The sequence below is a fragment of the Ciconia boyciana genome, chromosome 15, assembly GCF_034638445.1.
Source record: "Ciconia boyciana chromosome 15, ASM3463844v1, whole genome shotgun sequence".
NCBI classification, from domain to species: Eukaryota; Metazoa; Chordata; class Aves; order Ciconiiformes; family Ciconiidae; genus Ciconia; species Ciconia boyciana.
Genome location: NC_132948.1, coordinates 12215816 through 12239393, shown reverse-complemented (window position 1 = coordinate 12239393; position 23578 = coordinate 12215816). Strand labels below are relative to the sequence as shown.

The 23578-nt window shown below is 39.8% G+C and overlaps 1 protein-coding gene across 1 annotated transcript in view; it reads left to right on the top strand.

Moving 5' to 3' along the window:
- TMEM132D (transmembrane protein 132D) overlaps window positions 1–23578 on the top strand; it is a 274438-nt gene that overhangs the window by 46001 nt on the left and 204859 nt on the right. The window contains exon 2 of the mRNA XM_072880098.1: window positions 18319–19207. Within this exon, the coding sequence (XP_072736199.1) occupies window positions 18319–19207 (889 nt within the window). The remainder of the gene's footprint in view (window positions 1–18318; window positions 19208–23578) is intronic.

Here is a 23578-nt window from a genome sequence, read left to right as displayed (position 1 = left end):
TCTTCATGTAGATAAGACAGAAGAACAACAACAGGTTTGGATTTCTTCTCCTGTGCAAAATTATAGTTTGGATAGTGATTTAATTCTGTGTATTACTTAGCACATTTATGATGGGACTGTTTGTGTGTATATATGTACATACACACCCCAGGAGCTGATGCTCAGCAAATCCACAGTGCTCACTAAAGAGAAGAATATATCTGGCATTTGCCTTATTGGTGAACCTTATGAAATTAATTTTAAAGGCAACATAAATACTTCTTCACTACTTTACTATAGCCTTTTAATTGTCTGTCACTCCAGAATTAATAGGGCATTGGGCAGTATTAGAACTGTGGTCCAATATCTGAGCCCTCTACTGCTGCTACGGGAAGGTATACAGTGCCTAAGATTGCAGCTCTTAGGCACTGTCCTGATGAAGCTGAATATCTTTAACAATTCACATCAGAGCTTTAGCTAATACCACAATTACCACAAAAGGACCACAATTTTTTTGCTTTTTCTTTTCTGACTGGTCTTCTGATGAAATCATAGTACAGACAGCTGAAGATCATCATTATTCTAGCACTTAGTGTGGGATTTAGTGAGGTACAGCTGAAACATTCTTCAAAGAGCTTGTTCTCTTCAAATACTTGGAGAACTGTTACTTTGTCATGAGCAGTAGTCAAATACTTCCTCTGCTACCTTTGCTCTTAGCAAGCATATGAGAATTTTTGGTCTTTACTTCTTCTTTCTTCCTCCCCCTTAAGTAATGAGAAACCTTTCCTACTCAGGTCTCAATCAGCCTGCACAGCAATTAAGCTAATTGGCAACATATTTGATACACTCCCTAATTACAGCTGCAGAAATTTTCAGATAACAACTTTTTTGCAATTTTTCCTTCAATCAGAAAAATAAAAAGCAATACCCCCCCCCCCCCACCTCTAACTATTACCTGGTAGGACTGTTAAAATCCTTTCAGAAGAATTTGGTAAGGTGACTCCCTGACTTTCTGGTTGCTGTGGCCATTTAGTACTGTTTGAGTGTTTCAGTGAGGAGGTAGACACTTCCAAAGAATTTTCTCATAGGAGATTTTCCGATGAATAACTCTGGGCAGGCAGTGATGTCAGGAAAGGCATTACTGGAGCACATGGTATTCTGAGTACTGCAAGAGCATAAAAGCTCATAGAAGGCTCTCACAAACTAATTTAACCTAGAGCAGCCTTGGGGTTTTGCTAAGTCATGCAATTAGCCAAACCATCCCCTGGTGTGGGTTCTAATTAAATAGAGTTCCTCCCCTCAGTCCCCCTCTTCATTTAAAGAGCAGTTTGTGCTGTCTAGTGACCTCACTTACCAGCTACAATAGCTGTAAAAGGAAAACGTGTTATCTAAGAGCTGCAAATCCTGTTTATAAAGTAAGTTGTTTTTTGGTTTGGTTGTTTTTTGGTCATGCTTTAGTAGAGAGAGGAGAATCCTAACTGTTTAAATGGAAGTATTAGTAATAGCTGGTAATGTACCACTTGCCATTATAGAAAAGGGCTGAGCTACTCTGGTCTGTGAATGAGATTGACTTCATCTTTTGTTTTTCAACCTAAGTGGGGGCAAGAAAGGTGCATCTTCTATTTTAATTTCATGTTTCTTGTGGATTGTTGGGTTTATGCATAACCCCTTTTCAGCTAGCATTATTTCAGCTGAGCTGCCTTGACTTATTTTTAATCAGTCTCCAAGTGCAGTTACCAGATCTAGTCTTCTTACAAAGAAGTAATTTGTTGCCTTGGGCCTTCTGACTAGAAGGGAATAATGCTTAAGCAGGGACGCACATATAGAAAGGAAGACAATGACTTCTAACACTGTTGAAATGTCAGACCATGACCTTTAAAAAGGCTGAAAGAAACCAGAGGGCATAAGCCCTAAGGGATGTTTCTGCGTGAACAAGGGTGGGAGTTGACTATTTTTATATCTACGAAAAAAGGTGATATACTGCTGCCTTCAGTTATTCGGCCTATGGAATTAGGCGTGTTCCGAAGCAGAGATCAAATTGTGCTCTGTGGAAGAAACAAGAAGAGCCCTCTTTTCAGAAAGTAGAGCTGAAATTAAGTGCATATTATGGTTGTGCATCCTTTTAAATGTAAATAATTTGAAACATCCTGGCAGGATCAGTACTTTAAAAAAAACAACAATAAAAGCAACAACAGCTCCCTCCCAAAACAAAACACAGGTACTGTGCAGATAAACCAATCTGAAATCTTTAGCTAATGTGAGAGAGAAGGGTTTTGTTTCACACCATATTTGAAATACGTACATACGGCAGGAGAGTCTTCTCGGGAAGTTACCTGTGCCATGCTTAGAGGAGAGTGCTGGTGATGGTAATTACACTGTGTTTCCTTGCAGAGTGTCGAACTGTTCTTCAGAATTAGCCTGTAGGTCCTGATGTGGTCACAATACAAGTATTGTGTACAAATTAGATTAAGTAATCAGTACTTTTCTGTTTGGTCTTAATTATGTATTTGTTGTCTTCCAAATACAGGTTTAATCCTTATCTTTGTTATGTAATAACACAACAGTTGGTTGTGATTTGTGGATCGTGGTAACTAGGCATAGAAATACTTGCTCAACTATTTATTCCATTTATGCAGTGATTTGATTATTATCCAAATAGGACAATGAGAGGTAGCTAGTATACTCAAGAATGCTTCCCTATGAATGGCAAATGTCAGGCTTTAAATGACCTGCCTTTATTATGCAGGTTCAAAAAAATTCCAGTACCTCTTTTACATGCCAGTTTAATAGAAAGGCTGTGGATTAAAACGGAGACACAGAATAGCTTTCCTGTGAAAGTAGTATTCAAAAAGTAAGATGGAGTTTGAGAAGAAAGGTTGGAGGCTTTAAATTTTTTCTTTTTAACTTTTAAAGCGTAACGTAATCCTTTATTAACTTTTTATTAGATTTTTTTTTCTTCCATTTTGTAGTGATGATGTAAAGGCCATCATCACTACAAAATGGAAGAAAACTTGTGGTATAACAGTGATGGGGTGAAAAAAGGCATTTCACTTTGAATTGACCTGAGAGAATTGGGTTTGGTTTTTGATCAGTTTAGCTGGGCAGCTGAAAAATCAGTTATTCACACAGATTTAAAGTAGAATATACCAAACTGCAGCATCAGTTCTATAAATTAGCCCTCCTGAATAAAATGTAGTGGCCAGTGCATGTTCCAAATGCAACTTAAATAGGGTAATGCCTTTCTGCTCGTTTTCTGCTTGCAGACAAATCCTACCATCTGTCTTGCTCTACCTAGTAGATACTGCTCTTTATTCTGTAGACATTAAATTAGAGAACTTCATCTTTTAATCTGTAATTTACAAGCAGTAATGTGAAGCATCAGTCAATTACACAATTGTAAAATCCATTTGGTACAGACTTAACATATACAACTTAATATGTTTGCTTGCAGTAGGATTTGCTCTTTACACACAAATGTAGACGCTAAAAATGAATTAAACTATTCCAAATGTGTGTATGGATTCACATGTGCAAACATACACTGGGACACTCATGAGGATAATTGTTTCGAGTGCTCAGAGAACCAGCCTCCAAGAGCTCACTATGACAGGGACTTCAATTTGTGCTTTTCATAAGTGTGAGGACCTGCTTGGCAGAAAGTATATCTGTAATTTGTTTTAAATGTAGGATTATTGTTTCTGAGCTTTCTATTGTATGTTTTTCACCAGTGCTTCTGAAATCTTTTGTTCAAAGCTTCTCAGTGGGACTAGAAAGCAAAACTATTTGTGTCCAAGTAGCAGAGGTTTTTAAGTATCCAAGATAATTGCAGGGTAGGGGAAAATAATCTTGAGCTCTCGGTGCTGCTTGTGCAGCTCCCCTGCAGTCTTTATTGCTGCTGAATTTCAAACATCCTCCACATTCTCCAGGAGGAACTTCCCTGCAACTAAATACCCAGAGTCCTCAGCTCCACATCTGATGGCATCCTCCTCGGAGGATTCTGACTGTGACACCCAGGTATAACATTCCAATTTCTAGTCAGGCTTCAAGAAAACAAGGTATTTAGCTGAGGCGGATTTTAATATGACCTTTAGAATCTGCAAGGAGGTGTGAAACTGGCTCAACATTGACAGAACAAACTCACAAAGAAGTGCCAAAGAAAACATTGGAGACTGTCAGGCAGAAAAAAAAATAGTTCTAGCTTATCTTTCTATTTTTAGGTGTTTACGGAGTGTCAAACACTGTAGCATCTGTATCAGTATCAGCTTATCTAGAAACCACTTTTAAATAGGTATGCGAAGGAAGAGAAAGAGGATGATTTGAAAAGGTGGAATCAGTTTCTGAGTAAGACTTTGTGGAGATTTGCATGAGTAAAGAACTTTCCCTAGATTTAGTTAAATGAATACTAGGTAAGTTCAGGAGTTCATGCCCTTTGGAGTTTGCCTGGATAGGGGAAAAAAAATATTATGGAGCTATAAAATGATAATTTCAATCCTCTTAACTCTTGTGTCTGTCACACTTCTGAGAAAGTTGAGAGAATAGCATGTTGGTTTATTTCCAGAACAAGAACAGAAAGAATTTAAAAGATACAGTAATATGCCATGTATCTGTAAAATATCTTTCTAAAGAGGCAAAATATTTAATTACAAAATAAACTGTCAAATTGCAAACTGGCTTTTTTTTAAATAATAATTCGCAGCCCTGTAGAACAGTAAGTCAGACTTTCAAAGGTATTTTAAGTCTGAAAAGATGCATATAATGCATTATTGAATATTTTAAAGTACTTGACATGGTTAGTGACTTGCAGTGAAATTCTACTTGTGTATGTAAGGTCTAAATACAGCTGAAAAATTAACTCCTAAGTAAATAAATCAGCACTCTTCATAGAATCATAATCTGTCGTGTCTCTTTCTTGCACTGGAAAATCAGAGTAGACGTGTCCCTTAAAAAGGTTTGGGGGTTCACCATGCTAACCCGTTATTGCAACAGTGTGGTTGATGTAGCTGTGCCTGGGCTAAGGCAAGCTTCATATTTGTGATTGACCAAGGGCTTGAAACTGATGCAGGTTTCTGCATGGTGATGACTCCAGGAGCCAATCTGGAATGATCCAGCAGCCCTGTGCCACTAGAAGGAATTGTTCCCATTCTCCAACAGTGGGGCTCCGGCGTGTAACTCTGCCCTCCTGTGTGCACTCTCAGCACCTCAACCAGCCTCTTACTGAGACAATACAATGTGCTAATTCACCAGAAAATAAGCCAGGAGAAAGTAGGTTATTTCTGCCAATCTAGATGAGCTGAGTCATCTCATCTGAAAGAAGAAATGACCACCCAATCTAGCTAGTGGGGAGAGCATGATTTTGCAACTGGGAGGAAGCAAAAGAGGAATGAGAAGAGAGGAGCCACTTAGCAGCAAGTTTTAGACTGGATCATCTCTTCTGCTCAGTCATGATCTGGGAGTGGATTATCATGGATACTCCTGGGGATGATAAAGCAGCTGAGGTATAGCTAGCTGCACTCACAGCTGCTTTAGTTAGTTCTGCAGAACTTTCTTTAGAAAAAAGTACATATTCATTCTTCCTCTCTGCCATAGAGAGTCAAGATACCATGCCTGATGCTATTGGAGAGAGCTGAGCATCTGTAAGCATGCTACAGGCCTGCTAGAAGTTTGAAGTCACTCAATGGTCAGAATAAGACTCCTGAAAAACTGCCTGGTTAGCTATTCTGATGCTTGTGTGCCTTTTTTACAGGCAAATTATTTTTCTGAGAGCCCTTAGCTTCCTACTTAGTTGACAAGAAGATGAAAAGGATTGGGAATGTGTCAGGGTTACAGACATACCTTGTAGCAGAGAAAAAAAAACTTCATGAGAAGGATGAAGACCTCGTGATTCAGAAGCTAATAAGAACATGTCAAGAAGGTTCTTGCTCATCTCCATTAATGAGTATAGCCTTTGTATTAGGAGGAAGTTGGTGAGATATCTTAGTGGTTGCTGACAGATTTGGACTGTACATGTTATTTTAGAACAGCTTTTCAGGACAGGAATTAAACCTTTGTTTCCTGAATCTTCAAAGCAGGATGACCCTATGGATTCAGGACACTATACATTCCCATGTTCGTAGTGTGTCTATATCAGAGACCGTAGTGAAGGACAGAAATACACAAGTAGTAGTGTTAATTAGCTCTGGCTGTATTCCATGCTACCAAAGTCAGTTTCTTTCTTCTGTCTGTGCTTGTGTGTGTACATACACATATATTTTCTATGGTGCCTTCTGATTTCTAGACTTTTCAGGTACAAATACCCATTAATACCCATTAATACCTTCACTTCCTTCTGAGAACACACTCAAATATTTTTAAGTTGCACTTTCTTTGATGAAGGTAAAATGGGTATGTATTTAGTGAAATATTGCTAGTTTTATTGACATTCCTGGAAATTTACTGCATATACCAGCATTATGTTGTTATGTAAATAAGACTTTAAAAAAAAATAATATTTTTATCTTGTTAGTGAATGTAGCAATAGAAGATCAATATTGTAATTGTTAGCTGTACAAATTCAGTGTTAGGCACAAAGCCTACAGCAAGATGTAGAGGCACGATATGGATTAACAAATTTAAAATGAATTTTAAAAAAACATATTCTGGAGGGAGAGAATGATCAGCCAGCAGCCACAAGCACTTTTGTGCTGCAGTTAACATTCCACTGGCATTGGATTAGGGTATATAGACATGGCTTGTCTCATAAAAGGCCGGCAGCAGAAACTGGCCTATTACTTTTGCTGAGTCAGGTGTTAATTTAATGCTTAGACTTTTTTCCTCCCATCAGTAATGGCCTGGTAGCAGAACTGCAGCCTCCACACAGTCCCTGGTATACTTGCAGAAAATGAAGGGGGAATTTTGCAGACATTAGAGGCAGAATCTGATTGACTTCTGATTGTCTGAATAGAGTCTGTTTAAGCAGTAGAAGGCTGTTCCATGCACAGTCCTGTATTTCTGTCTCTGTCATGAGGAATTTGACAATTGATGTTGGACTCCTAGCACTCTGCACTCCCCCACTACCCAGCCTTACTTTCCTTTTATTGGTTCCTAAACATAATTACACTAGAAATAGTATTTAAGTCAAGATACTGGCAAGAATTCAGCCTTCTAAGTTTGTGGATGTTTTTGGGTTTGGGGGTGTGTGTGTGTTTTTCTGTTTTGTTTTTTAAATCTTTGAAATCTTCATAATTTCTTTCTTCCTCTGCAAGTAGAGGCATAGGAGGGGAGGGGGGACAGAAAGGGAGGCACAAACTATTGCCATTGAAAGCCTGAGAAATCTTTCAGTACGTTAGACATTGAAGCCCTTGTCTCTTAGTTCTTTCACCATTAGGGTGCCTTGAGCTGTAAGTGGATAGCACCTAGCCCAGTACTCTTTTCATTAAAGAAAGGTTCTATCTTTTTATGATTCATTAAATAACTGCATCAAAATTGTAAAAAAGGCCAAGAGATGGTGTGTGTCAAGATAGCTCAATGGGTTAGTGATGAAAGCTCACTGGTTACTGTAAGCAATGACATGCTCAAGGAGTGATACCATGTCTAGTACCTTTTACTCCTTGTATCACATGCAGTTGATGGACTAGGGACAGCCCTCTGTGATTATTGATGTTTTGCATCTGGAGTGTCAGAAAAATTTTCTAGCCACTCTTTCCCTATCCCCCAGTAGTTAACATGAGTTTGGTGGTTTTTTTTTTCTTTCTGTTTTTCTTACTGTAAACTTTGTGGTGCCCATCACTGCTTTGCCTTTTCGTGTTCAGGCTGACATCAGATCTTGTGTGAAACAGTGCCATATCCTTTTATCTTACTACTTTTCTCTGTAATTATTACTTTGCTGCCTTTTCAGGTGGGAACTTGCCTTTGTTATATGATCTTTCTCTGATCATTTTTGTATCACACAGTAATATAAAGGTGTATGTGTTCCTTTGTGGCCCTCTTATTTAAATGATTTCTTTATGTCTGTCAGTGTGAATAATAAAATAACTTCAGGATTGTTTGTGTCTCTCCTAATGAATGATGAGGTGTAGTTTGTCCTGACATCAATGATTAATTTACAAAAGTTTCTTCAAACTTCAGTAAAATGTGATATTCAAAGAAAATATTGTGTCATCAGACTATAGTGCTGTTGTCGAAAAGGCCTTATCTGACTGATGATCGGGCCCATTAAGGGAACTGGAATTCCTGGATTGATACAGCAACTGGGAGTACGGTCTGCATCTGTGAGTGTGTATCAAGGATGAGCACTTATAAACCCATCAAGTCAAATAACAGAGTTAAGGTATGAAAAGTGCTGGATGAGTATATGACCTTTAATGATCCTTGGAGTCATGTACATAAGGTTATGCATGCCAAGATCAGATGCCTGCGCTCACTCCAGACGGAGGCATGGAAATCCTTTGATGTCATGATTCAACTTTCAGACTTATCATTTATGGCAGTCCACAAGGAGTTCCTGACAGGCAGGCTTGTGAAATTGATAGATTCATTTTTGTTTTAGTTTATTGCCCTTCTTTTGAAGCATCGGATAGTGGCTCATGTTAAGACTGAGGATTGTTTCTGTGGTGCCAGTTGCTTTGTCTGGTGGAGCAAGAGCTCCCTTTCTAGAAGACCATTTTCTGAATGTTTATAACTCCTAAATTTTTCTGTAAAATCAAACTTAGAGTTCCTGTGTGAAAGAGATGGTGTGGAGAGACCATATAATAAAAGTCGTTGTGGTCTAGTAACATCCCATTGACAGCATAAAGAACACTGTCATGGTCACAGCAGTTGAATGGTCCAATCACGCACTTGACAGTGTGTACTTGATTTGGGATACAGTGACAGGAGGTACAAAGTCTGTCATCCAGATTTACTGCCCCCCTGTAGGTAAAATCGGAAGCTTGAGCCAGAGTCCTTGAAACCCTTGAGTGACAATTCTTTGAAGTGGGCCAAATGGTACACTGCTAAAGATGGAGTAGATTTCTTAATTGAGGATCACTGCAGATGTATTTCTTGTTTTCTGATTCAGCATTGTATTTGGACACCCTTCTGGGATGAGTTTCATATTGTATTTCATTAGGAGGTTTTCTTCCTTTCCCGCTCGGGTTATGGAAACTTCTTTGTGGAGGTAATGGAGAAACTGCAAGATGGACTACGAGATTGCTCAAGAGGGGCAATCTAGCAGGATTGATAACGCAAAAGCAAAAGTGGTTAAGATGTGCTTTGATGGGCAGGCTGTAACGTTGCCCCTTGCTAAGGAGTCCAGTCTCTGTTTCAGCAAAGCATTGAGTGACTTGTCTTTCTGCACAGGAACGTTCTCATGAAGTTTAAGCAGATTGTGTCAGAGTACTTCCTTTGTTGCAGAACTCGCTACTTAAAAATTCTTTCTGTTTCTGACTGCAGTAGCAATGCTTGATAGTTTTCATAAAAAGAATGGTTTGCAAATGTGCATTCCTCTTAGAAATGATGGTACAAATGATTTGTCTGCATCTGTGCAAAGTTTAATTTGCTTTATTCAGCATCTGCTTTGTGACTGTCCCTTAATGTATGTTGCACTCTAACAATACTCCCAAATTCTTTAAAGTTCTCTTACAAGAAATGAGGAGTCACCTCTTTACAAAGCAGCTGTTCTACATAGTCTGATGTTCGAGTAATCTTTCCCTTGCTTTGTAACAAGCTCCACACAGACATGCAGAACTGGAACAAGAGTTGTAATAGCTTGCGGAGTAGGGGGGGTGTTGGCAGGTTGGGAACAACATTGTTCTCGGAGAAGAATGATAATTTCCCAAGGATGAAACAGTTACAGGGAATGTTATAAAGTGAAGCAGGCAAAGCAGTCTGAAATGCTAATAAGGAAAGGACTTGGAGATTGGTAACTTTTGGCTTTGAAGAGATTTTTCTTTTTCATTTGCTACAGATAAATGCATGACTCTTGGGTTCCAGAGTTCTATTTTTGTTTTCCGATTTGTGACACATTTATTTAGCCTTATTGCTGTTCTGTTGGTACTTGCCCTTTAGAATGATGGTGTTTGTTACCAAAAGCATGAGATGTTTTTGGAAGCTGTTCTCTAATGGTGTGACAGCACTAGGAGGAAAGATTAGGGTTCCTGCTGCCAGATAGGCTAGATTCTTTTATTTCTGTACTGGTATGGAAGATAGGTGCTGATACTCCTCTTCCAAGCAAGCAGGCAAAAAATGATGGGAAATCAGTAATCCAGTGTGAATAATGATAGCAATGTGTCAATCGTTATTTCAGCCTTATGTGTTACGCAGCTGCGTAGAGAAAAACATGATCACTGAACATTTTTACATATAATAACATCTTCATAAGGAAATACTTGGTTTTAAGAAATGGGTTGTATTCAGGATGGGAAAATGTACCTGTTGCACTGTTCTTCTGAAGTGTAGGCAGCAGCTCACCATCACGTTATATCTCTGTGCTAGAGATGTGATGGCCCAGCTTCCTCTGTTATCTGTTTGTGGCAGAGATGTTCAACAAGAGTTTTCATTTTTTGGCTGACATGACATAGTAGTAGAAGACTACAGGACAATCTGTCTGAGTTAGTCCGCAACCCCCCCCTTACATTTTCAGGTTTTATCAAAAAATCACTGTTGAAAATCTTTTGAAATGTTCATAAGGAATACTGACTACAGAGAGGAATTAGTGATTTTATGACTGGTTTCTAGCCCTGAATGCATGCTGGCTTTATGGCTTTTGGTAAATCCCATCACTATTTTGGCATCAATTTCCAGTTCTTAAAACCTTGTCTATTAACTTGAATTGTAGATTATTTCAGGCAAATACTGCTCCTTCTGATGAAGTCTGATTTTGGTTAAGGCTTCTGGTCACGGAGGTAATAAAGATTTAATAATATAATTAAATTCCAGATCAATGCTAAAATGAGATGCTAACTAGGTAAGAAAGCTAGCCTGTGCAACCAGATACCAAGCTGTTCACTTTTTGATGCATATAACATAGTATAACCTAACAGGAAATTAATCTTGCAGCTTTTGGTTTAATTTCTTGTCAGGGAATAACTCCAGCATGCAATTTTCAATGTGGATATCTGTGGGATAGATTCATGTGTTTATGGCATCAAGACATTAAAATACTTTCCTGACTCTGTGTTACTGCACAGATTAGGTGCGCGGCTGTGTGAAAATGGTTTCAAAGAAGATCATCTGCAGTAAGAGCCTGTCTGGCTTTGCAGGTTCTTCATCATGTGGTGCAGTGTGTTTCTTTCGGTGGGTTTTGTTTGTTGCCCTCCAAGGCATCTGAGCTCTAGATGTTCTTTACAGCCCGTTGCGCTGCGCTGTGCTGTATCTATAGTGCTCCCTCCCTCTGGACTTCTGTTGAGCACCATTGCAAAGTGTAACCAATGAACAACTTCATTGCTTTTAAACGAGCAAAATGAGCACCACAAAGCCTATATTGCCTGCCTTTCTGTCTGAGATCAAAACCTCCCATCAGTTTGTCACTGTGTCATAAAGCTGTTCTCAATAAAGCACAGCACTTAAGCAAAAGCTTGAAGGTGCAGTGCTAATTGCTTTAAGCAAATTGAACACAGTAAGTCATCCTTGGAAAGCTCCAGTTTTGTCCGTTCATGTGTAAGGGCTGCACAGAAGGATGCTGGAACCTAAGGAAGGAACATGACAAGCAACCAACAAATCCTCTAAGATGGAAATGATCCTACTCAGATATTCATGTAACACAGTCTTAATTGACTGTGTTCATAGTAAGTGACATACTGGCAGAGTAGATCATCCCTCTGTAAAGAACTGACTGAGATACACCTGGGGATGGTATTCACTATGTTTACAGCTTAGCTTTAAACTGCCTCACTTTTGAGCGTTAGTGGATTCAGCCACTTAACTAGGTTAAGACTGAAATGTCTTGGTTTTCCAAAAGCGAGCATGAAGTTTTATTGGAACAGACATCTTTGTGACATTAGTTTCCAGATCTGGAATTAGATCACACTACCAGATTTTTTCTAGATATTTTGGCTAAAAAAAGTTCCAATGCATAACAAACTTAGGAGAGCAAAACTATCCAAATATTCAAGGAGAACAGCTGAAACTAACCTTTTCTATGACAAGGTGACCCACCTAGTGGATGAGGGAAAGGCTGTGGATGTTGTCTATCTAGACTTCAGTAAAGCCTTTGACACGGTTTCCCACAGCATTCTCCTGGAGAAACTGGCTGCTCATGGCTTGGACGGGTGTACTGTTTGCTGGGTAAAGAACTGGCTGGATGGCTGGGCCCAAAGAGTGGTGGTGAACGGAGTTTACTCCAGTTGGCGGCCAGTCACAAGTGGTGTTCCCCAGGGCTCAGTACTGGGGCCACTCCTGTTTAGTATCTTTATCAATGACCTGGACGAAGGGATCGAGTGCACCCTCAGTCAGTTTGCAGATGACACCAAGTTGTGCGGGAGTGTTGATCTGCTTGGGGGTAGGAAGGCTCTGCAGAGGGACCTGGACAGGCTGGATCGATGGGCTGGTGCCAATTGTATGAGGTTCAACAAGGCTCAGTGCTGGGTCCTGCACTTGGGCCACAGCAACCCCATGCAACGCTACAGGCTTGGGGAAGAGAGGCTGGAAAGCTGCTTGGTGGAAAAGGACCTGGGGGTGTTGGTTGACAGCCAGCTGCATATGCGCCAGCAGTGTGCCCAGGTGGCCAAGGCGGCCAATGGCATCCTGGCTTGTATCAAAAATAGTGTGGCCAGCAGGAGTAGGGAAGTGATCGTGCCCCTGTACGCGGCACTGGTGAGGCCGCAACTCGAATACTGTGTTCAGTGTTGGGCCCCTCACTACAAGAGAGACCTTGAGGGGCTGGAGCGTGTCCAGAGAAGGGCAACGGAGCTGGGGAAGGGTCTGGAGCACAAGGCTGATGGGGAGCGGCTGAGGGACCTGGGGTTGTTCAGCCTGGAGAAAAGGAGGCTGAGGGGAGACCTCATCGCTCTCTACAACTGCCTGAAAGGAGGGTGTAGAGAGGTGGGGTCGGTCTCTTCTCCCAGGTAACAAGTGATAGGACGAGAGGAAATGGCCTCCAGTTGTGCCGGGGAGGTTTAGACTGGATATTAGGAAATTTTACTTCACTGAAAGGGTGGTCAAGCATTGGAGAACAGGCTGCCCAGGGAAGTGGTTGAGTCGCCATCCCTGGAGGTATTTAAAAGCCGTTTGGATGAGGTGCTTAGGGACATGGTGTAGTGGTGGTCTTGGTAGTGTTAGGTTTACGGTTGGACTCGATGATCTTAAAGGTCTTTTCCAACCTATATGATTCTGTGATTCTGTCTAACTAAAAAGGTAAAATTTCTGGCCAGACTGAAAAGAAGCACTTATTTCAATCCCCAAGATACAGCAACAAACTTCATTTATTGCATTACCAGTCTTGAGCTTGCAGCTGGTAAGGCAATTTTCCTAAGAAGTTGTTCCCCTCAATCTACAAGAAAAAGGCAATTTTTTTTTTAAGTAGTAGCATTATATAATTGATTGGAAGAGTGTTTTATTTCTCATGAATGCTGGATGATTGTGGATTGAACAGTTTTAAAAATAAAGTAACTCTTAGAGCAATGAAGTCCCAAGGATCTGGCAATATAGAATGAAGTTAGTGGTCTGGCAGATTTCTTCAATTTTCTGAAGCCATGGTCAATAACTTTGCAGTAAAACTGAGCAATGAATAGTGTTTTTGTCATTGACTGAGAGCTGCTGTTACATGATGTTAAAGAAATAAAGATTTAAGATTTTTAGCTAGACTGCGGTACAAAATTAATAGCCTAATGAAGAAAGCAGTATGACCTTTTGGAAGGTAAATGCAGCATGTTTACAACGTCATGTTCAGGGATATATCATACATGCAAGCTTTGGCTATGCAGGAGGAGACTGAATATGCTGCCTTTTTCTTGGATTTTTTTTTTTTTTCAAATTCACTGACCTGCAAAGAATTTGCTGCTTCCATCAATGACAAGTATTTTTTTAAACAGTGTCAGTCAGGAGAAGATTTACTAAAGAGAGAGGAAAGAAAACCACCCTACTACAGCATTTCTTCCCAGGTGGCCACTGATTGAAATCCTCAACAAACCATTCGCAGCATGAGAGGTCGAATACAGATGTAGTTGTAAGAGATTGAGAAATAATAGCTCCTGGCATAAGCACAGCATCAAAATTAGATTTTATTGGTTTGCTTCAAACTGTTGGGGATCATCTCCTGAATCCAGAATGCCGTAACACCACTCTACGGTTGCAGTAGATGGTCTTCACCAGACCTTGCAGTGAAGCAGTTTACTCCAGCTGAGGGTCAGCCCCTCGAGATTCAGCAGTGCTGTGAGGCATCGCTTGCTGTGGTCCTCTGGAAGAACCTGTTTTTTCCTCTGCAATGTCTCAGCTCAAGATAAACTGATCTTACAGCTTGCTACAACTAATCAGCTCAAAGTTGAGCAGATCTCTATGGGTCATAGGAATCTATCCTTATTAGATTAAAATCCTCAAAGTTTGTTTTAATCTGGTACCACTGCTTTTTCTATTGCCACAGAGTATGATGTACTCTGTGCCATACATCCACACAGAGAACTAGTAAGGCCAGTTAATGTACAGCATTCTTGCACTTGGTTATTCTGCTGCCAAGTTCCCCATGTAGACAAGCCTTCAGATATAGTGGTACAGTAAAGATAAATGGCAGTTCCCAAATTTAACTGTATATTTTTTTAATCTTGATGTTGTTTCCTTAACAGCACTTCAGTTACCCATCCTTTATTTTGTTTGACGTATTTAAACTGAGAGATTCACTGTGTGATTCTTGTCTTATTTATTCAGGTGGGTTACTCCTGTGGAATTTTGATTATGATGGTATAGATCTGACGTAATATTTAGGGTAGATGATATGACTTAAATCTTTAAAACTCCACTTTTATGCTGGGTCTTGCCCAATAACACACAAAATCGTAATCTTCTGCAATTCTGCCTTTGTAAAAACATGCATAATTTTTACATGGTTGCAATTAAGGATGCTGATAGTTGTTTTTGGTTTTAATTTCCTATCCTTCAGAATCCTCAGTAAACTTTCACGGTCAAAATCCAGATGGTACAGCAGAGCTCAGTGTAGTTTTTGAGAATTTTTTTTTGTTTGTGCTGATTATAACTCTCCCTAGATAAAAGTGTAAAATTGTTTGAATTTTTGGCCTTTGGCTGTTTGGAAAGCTGCTGTCAGCTTCCAGCATAAGCCAATTCATATTCAGTGCACATCCACAGCTTGATGGTAGGGGGAAGCATAACAGCGAGCAGACCAGTTTGCCATTGCCCAAAAATTTAAAAACCAATGGACCCTGCTCTATCTGGTGAGACGGTTTCCTTTTTTTTAATAGGCAGTTCACCTTTTTTTTTTTTTTTTAATTTGTGTTGCTCTCCTATTCCGAAGAGTCATTGATTTACTCAGAGGAACATTGTCCTGTGGAGATGGGGAATAGAGGGAAGATTTTTAATCCCTTAGATAATTAAGCACTAAAATAAATGATTAAAAAAATATGAGGCGAAACACTCTGTTAGTTTTAATATAAAAATAATGTACTTCTCCCTGTGGAATGCAAGGGAGGGAGCTGCGATCAAAATAAGGGAAATAAAAAATTGAATACCCTGAGCTTTTTTTTCCTCTCTAAGTTGCCTCCTTGATGCCTCACTGTGTTTAATGGTGCTTTGCCAAGCTGTTGGGAGGAGTACAAAATGAGTGTGGAATTTATAAATGGGACATTAGATGGAGGAATGATGTTATGGGCTGGGTGATCTGAGGAGTACAACAGCAGAACAGATTTCGCCTTAGGGCTGGATAGGAGAGATGCATCCCTGCAACTCTAAGTACTAGCAAAGCCATTTAGAGTTGTTAGAAATCTTTGTTGGGGGATTATCTAGAAAAAGGTCTTTAAAAATTTCATCTGCTCTCAATGAATATCTGGAGAGAGAGTGGGAGCTGAATGCTGAAAAGACCAAGCCTAAATTAAGGGTGTTTTTGCATGCAAAGAATCTCTGCAGCTTACTCTTGATCAAAAACAAGCAGAAAAGCCTTGGGTGTGACTTCCTCTAAATTCAAACAAGCTTAATTTGCCACTTCTGGGGATCACAGGACTTCAGCCTTTTATTGGTCTTGCAATTTACAGTCTCATATGATGATGTGTGCTGAGGCCATTTTCCTGATTCTTCAGATAGAATTTATTTCTAATTCCAGGTGGGGTTTAAGAGTTGACATTAATTAAACTTTTAAAAGTAAGGGTTTTATTTTAATTGTTTATTGGAAGAGGAATTTCAGTTTTTCAAGATGGAGAGAAAGATTTCCAAAACTGTGAAACTCTTCTCTGCAATCTTTTTTTCCTGGCCTCTTTCATTCTGAGATTTGTTCCTTCTGTCTTACAGCTGAAAGATGCCCACCCTTATCTAGGGTTGGTTTGGGTTTTGGTTTGTTGGTTTGGTTTTTGTTTTGGGTTTTTTTGTGGTTTGTTTTGGTTTTTGTTTGTTTGGGGTTTTTTTGTTTGTTTTAATAGCCAGCTGCTTTTGCTTTTCTATATAGAAAGTTCTTTGCTCCAGTTTTCCAGTTTGTTATTTTGCATATGTTAGTGCCTGGAGACCTTAACTGAGATCACAGCCTTGCTATTGTGGGTGATGCTCTTATATAAGTCGTAAGATAAGTCTGTTGCATTTGCAGTCTACACAGACAAAGGGTGAGGAGAAATGAATAGTAATACCCTTATTTGTTGGACACAGAGCAGCAGCAGCACAGAAGTGCCTTGTCTGAGATTGGACAAAGTCTATGGCAGAGTGAGATCTCCTGCATTAACTGCTTTGCTGTGGGGGTGCCTTGATTGACGTGCTGGTTATGGGTAGCATCAGTGTGGCTTCCAGTGTGGCTTTGCAAAGGCAAATTCCCCTTTCAGGTTATACGGCCCATAGGTAGATGATTGTTGCTGTGAGAGGCGTTTTCCAGATCATTTTTGGTGAACGCTTGAGGTCTGAAAGCAGAGGTTTTTAGGAACTAACAATACTTTCCCATAGGATTTGAAGATAACAAGCCTCTTCTATCCTGTTCTGGGATTTGCAATGAATTGCAGTACATAAATGGTAGATTGGTGGTTAGGAGTAACTGATGTCAGTTTAGGCCACCTAAGGCAATACTTGATGAGCAAATAAATATTTAGGTCAGATGCTAAACGAAAAATAAGGACTAATAAAGCATTTGTAGGCTAGAGCTTGGGAAACTGGGTTGCCTTTGAATGCCACATGTAGTAACCCTTTGTCACTTTTCTGAATAAGGGTAAGGATTTGAATTTGCTATAGAAAAAATGCAATTTATTTCACAATTATGGTGTGAAGACATAAGCACAAAGGTCAGATGTTCAAACAGGAAAGGTCATAGTGTATTTGCATCTGTATTTTTTAACAGTGTACATCTTTGCTCTTTGGGACTGACAGTTACTAGAAAGGATGGAGAGCTGCTTCTTTAATATGATAGCCTGCCTCAGGTAATTGCTCGATGGCACAGTTAAAATAGATATCTTGCAGTAAGAGAGGCTCAGTGTCATTGAAAATGTTCTTTCAATGTGCAGTGATGTACAGCCTACAGATAATGCAGTTGTATTAAGGAACAATGTAGGGTTAGGCAACAACAGTGGCGTGAATCCTGATAGTTATTTACAGAGGAAAAACCTCTTCTCATAGATGAATTGAAATAGAAGGGACTATAAATTGGATGCAAATAAAGGTCCTTTTGAAATCCTCTAGTACCAGAGTGTTGTAAAGGAGCTTTTGTGTAAATGGTTATTGTGCTAACTATTCTTAAAGTGAAATTCAGCCTTGTGCAGGAAGTCACTTAAAGTCCACGTACTGCTTGAGAGTGCTGAAAAGAAGGTTGAAGTGAACTCTAAGTGGCCCATGTGCAGCATTTGATGTAAAATCATTGCATTGGTTTCCTGTACAGGAGCAGCTTGCTTTAGTGATCAAATTCCTTTTTAAATGTGCCCGTGCAGTGCTCTTATGTTGCAGATGCTGACTGGGTAATTTTGCTCGCCAATAATAAATGTATATTGCAAGTGAAGATGTGACCTTTGGCATGGGTAAACCCACGTAAGCTGCTACTTTTAATCCAGCTGCCATGTAGACTATATCATAACCCATTGTTTTCCAAGCTAACTAGATAAATCATCATCTACCTAGGCTACTTTTGCATGGATTGATGATGCTTGCTATTGCCACTAGTATCAGCTACAGCACTGTCAATCCCCTCAGTAAAGTCAGCAAGGTTATATCACCGTATGACTTGAAGATCTGATCTTTTAAACTCTCCTTTCCTTTCAACAGTGACTGAGAGTCGAGGGATCCTGGAAAGTATACAGAGATTTTCTTTACTGCCAACTTACTTGCCTGTGACCTATCGTATCCACAATGCGGATGTTTCCTTCTTTCTTAAGGAAGCCAACCAGGATATTATGAGGAATTCTAGCTTGCAGTCCCGAGTGGAATCCTTTCTGATCTACAAATCCAAGAGACCACCTGTGTTAAATGCCAGCTATGGACCTTTTTCCGTTGAACAAGTAGTGCCCCAGGACTTAATGTTGTCTTCAAATCCATTTGGATCTACTAACAAGTTCTCCTTTAATTGGAAACTTAAGGCCTTCATAATGAGTGACAAAATTTACCCGAGCAAGCCCAAAGTCCAGGTCCTGTTCTACATCGTGGGCAGGGACTGGGATGACTATAGCACCACGGAACGGCTGCCCTGCCTGCGGGTGTTTGCCTTCCGAGAGACGCGGGAAGTCAGAGGCAGCTGCAGATTGCAAGGGGACCTGGGGTTGTGTGTGGCAGAGCTGGAGCTCCTGCCAAGCTGGTTTAACCCCCCCACGGTTGTTGCTGGCCGTAAGAAACCAATGGATCAGTCTGAAGGGAGCCCTGTGGAGCTTTACTATGCCATACAACCAGGAGATGAGAAAGGGGAATGTACCAAGGAGGATGTAAGGAAAAGTAACGGGATCCGACCAGGGCGCAATGACATTGATGAGTCGGGACCTCCCTTGCAGAGGATTGGAAGTGTTTTCCTTTACCAGACACATGCTGGCCCTTCTTTAAATGAAATGAGATTGGATAATAATATTGCCATCCAGTATGCACCAAAGACTGTCAAGCAAGGTGACATTTTGACTTTCCTTGTATCTGTTGCTAAAAATTCAACAGAAGATCAGTTCACACTGAGGTAAGGCTGTTTTGTGTTTCTTTGGTACCTTATTTTTTGTCTCTACTCTTGGTATGGGAAGTCACTTTCTTGCGTATAAGTTGCCTAACAATCCTCCAACTGCTGCTCTACAGAAATTGTATTGCAGTTGGTTGACTCAACATTGCTCCTATTGTTCAATCTAATATTGTATGAATTGTCTGAGATGTGATCTATTTGAGCGAGAAAGGCCTTTTCTTGAAGTTGTCCTTTGAGTACTTCTTATAAAAATTGAAATAGCAGACCTAGGACCTATCTATGCGCTAATAGGAGATAACTCTTAAAGTCTCCTGAGCTGGAGTTTGCAGTGCTCCTAATCTCTCATTGAATTCATGTTAAGATTAGTAAAGATCAAATCTGCAAAGGTATTTATAGGAAGCGAGCAAGAATTAGACATCTAAGTAGGATTTATATGCTTAAACATCTCTCCCCGACTTGTTGTAAGCCTGGTTCTGTTTTACAGGATGTTTGAGGTTCCTAAGTATTATCGATATACCAAAACCATTTCTGAAAATGAAAAATACCTGAGGGTGGTGGTTGTTTTTTGAATGTAATGCCAAGTGCCGCATTGATTTACTTCATTGCTTTCCAAGCATTGGGGTATTACAGAGGGAAGCTCTCTATAACCACCAATATAATACAGGAAAACAGAGAAGACTATCAGGCTGTACTGTGGCAAACTGAGAGCAGATGTGCATTGCATGCAAGTGAGACTGTCCAGTTGTCTCGTTCAAGTTTGCTACTCTGTTCCAGCACTATAAACTAGGGTTGTGTGGCAGACGTATGGAAGATTGGTGTGTGTAGAGCTGACTTCATTCTTTTATCCCTTCCCAATGATGCATGTCAGCTCTTTCAGAACTGGAGGTAAAAGTCGTATTCTGGCTTCTGAGATTGACTGACTTGCCTTGGGTGTTTGTCCTAGAGATGACCATTGGTGCCAAAGTGCACTAGAGATGCTTGGTGCTTTCACCTAAGAAATCATATCCTACTCTGACTTGAGACAACATACACTCTCTTTTCTCTGCTGGCTATACATCTCAAACTCCAAAAGTTTCTGGCTAAAGTCACCTAGATATGTTTCAGGGCTCAATTATTAAAATGGCACAAAGCTGTAAATGCAACATTGTTGAACTTGGATGTATACCTCATACTGGAATAAAGGAGTAAGTCAGATTTGACTCCACTGACCTAAGTAGTAAGGGCTCAAACTAGTCATTCTCTTTTCTCCCATCCCCCCCTGCCCCAGGAGATTTGTGTGGGATTTCTGGGGGAAGTGGTTTGCCATAAAATCAGGTCACTTTTCCTTTGCAAGTGTGTGATATATAAACTGAATAGCTGCAGCACTTAATTGCTGACACCAGGTGATTTCCTCTTCATCTGGTAGAGGACAAATACCAGTAGGATATCTACTCTCCTTACCATATCAGGTTTTCATTTTCTGAGTCAATCTGCCTAAGATTTAAGTTGTTTCCTGAGTGACTAATTTCAAGACAGACAATCTGAGTTCCTCATAGTAAGTGTTCAGGGATGCCTTTCTGTCGTTCTCTATACTAATGACTTTAAAGGGATATTACTTCAGACATGCATGGAAACTTCTACTACATATGAAAATTGGTTTAAAGATAAACATTAAAAACCTTTTCTAGCTAAGAGAGCATTAAGGTAAAAACCTTTCATTGTTTTTACTCTGTAAATGCAGGATCGTAGAAATCTGATTTCAAAGCATCTATATTTGTGAGCTGTGATCAGTTAAAAGCAGAACTAGCTATAACCATGATAATTATATTTTATGTAGGTTTATAAAACTTTCAAAAATCTTGCTTTGTTTAAATTAGGATGAAAACGGAACACCTAACTTTTAAATGAATGCTTCTGAAGTTAATTTTCTGGAACAAAAAGGAAACAATGTGTTTGAATTTAGGTTTTTATTTTGAGATCTAAGGCATCATAAAACAAAAAAAAGCTAAAAATAGATACCAAATATCGGTTCAAAATGAAAAAAGTGGCATTTTCTGCTTCAAAAATATCACTTTGCTGTTACCTTTTAAAAACAAACTTCTGTAACGGCTTGCTGTTACTCATGTCACTTTCATGAGTTTTGATTTCTTTTGACCTGCTTTTCTAACAGTAACTGGCTTTCAGACTATAATCTGCTGCAATATCAGAGTAGTTAGAATATCTGTTCTACTGTGCTTCTAAAGCACCATTGCCTGTCTGTCTTTGATCTAGCTACAGCACATCTAAGCTCTTGTTTGGTTGTTTTCTTGGTCAGAATTGTAATATCTATGTTCTGCATTCATCCCTCCATGACGTGTACGTAGCTAATTCAGTTTTTGGTGGTTGCTAATTTATATATGTATATCTTCTGCTGTAAGGAAAAAAGCAACTACCAGGTAAGAGCAAAAATTGAGCTTGATTAAATGCTTTGGCTTAAACTCTTTTTTTTAATGTCAGGATCTCCTATAATCCCAGTGTCAGACAAGATGCTAACACCTCTTTCATGGCCCTCTCTTCAGGAGTAAATGTCACTCTAAATGATTAGATATTGAAGTAGCCTTTGACTGAAATAAGGCCCTATTTCAGGACTGGAAATCTTACATGTCAGTCTAGTATATCCATTATCCACAACTAAATGATCTTTAAGGTCCATTCCAACCCAACCTGTTCTATGATTCTATGATTATACTATGTAGGTTCTCTTTTGACATGGTCAACTACACAAAAGACTGCATTTGTGGTATGCTGCCTGTTCTGATTTCAGAACAGACTCTCCAGCTGGCATTGTGTAAAAGCCGTCAGAAACCTCTTCTGTGACCTGATCAAGTTTTAAGTCTCTAAAACTGTAAATTCCCTTGGTTTGTAGAGGTAGAGACATTGGGTCAGGGTAGATTGAAAGAAACTGCATCCTGGTGGAACATGTAAATAGGAGGGCATGAACAGACATGTAAAAGGTCCCCCATCCTGTCAGCTGAGGTGGAGCAAAAAGGAGCAGGGATGACCCATTCATGTAAATAATCAATAAAATGATTGATCATAATACATAGGAAAGGATAACACACCTTGTCCACTCAGACAGAAATGGTGAGTCTAAGGAAAAAAACTTCAGTTTGGGGAGAGGAAGAGCAGTCTCTGGCCTCAGCTGTTACACAGAAGGTCCCTCTGTATTTTTCAAATGATCCCTTTTCCCGTACAATGTACGGATTTTCACCAACTGATGGTCAGTTCTTATATTTCTAAATGAAAAAACCCTATGCCTGTTATGCAATATAGACTAGACAGGGAAGATGCAGGATTGCACATTAAAACCTACTATGTGGTCAGATTACTTCTAAGGGCTATAGAGAAAGTAACGTGTTTCAAGATGCCTTGTTTCCCCAGCCTGATTTTTGACAGGCTGCTTCAGAAGCAGGACTTGGCTCTAACAAACTCCTGGCCGTTCCCAGCTTTGGGGTTCCAAGGTTTGGAAGAGAATCCCAAGGGTGTAGGGAAAACCTTGCTAGACCCTTAGTTTGTGAAGACCATAAATGAATTCTGTGGGTATCTGTTGCATCTGGTTAAGAGGAAGCTAATATGGCTAGCACTGCCAGCCGTTGTCCTATAATGAAGACATCAGATTTCTTCTTGCAAATGCAGATTTGGTACCCAATAATCCATAAGCTTCCAGGGTGACTTTAAGCGAGTCAGTTAATTTGCCTCCTTCTCCTTTCCCCTTCTCCCACCACCTGGCAGTGCTGGGAATAGTGACTACTTCCATGCTGTGTCCTCTGTTTGCAATGGCAGTGCTGCTCCTTGGACAAAAAGTGGTGTGCTGGTGGCTGTTGTGCACTGTCATGGATATTGGTCTTCATGGTTTCTGCTCCTATATTGTAATTATCAATAAAGCCAGCATGTGCTGCATCTGCCTGGCTTCTTCTCACTCTAATCTCATCTCTGATGAAGGAAAGGGCCCCTCCACCCCCAATATAACTCTTTTATGTGAAAAATTGTATTAATTTTTATTTTGAAACAGTCCCTTATTTTTAGAAGTTCTACCTTGAGTGGCAGCAAGACTTGGAACTGCATTCATAAAGTGAGGCCAAGGGCTGCTGGCAAAATGCTTTTTACCATTGCTTTTGCTCCAGTGGACTGGAAATCATGGCTTGAACAGATGGAAAATATAGGATATACAGGTCAAAAAAGAAGAAACAGCCATGCAAAACAACCAAAAGTCAAAAATTACCCATCACTACTGAATACTTTTTGTTTCAAAACCAGTTATGTTCAGAGTAAACGCTATCCCCTTTCTAATAGGTAATTGTCTCCAAGGGGAACCTTCTAGAAACTGCTAAATACAAAAATATATAAGAAAGGTAC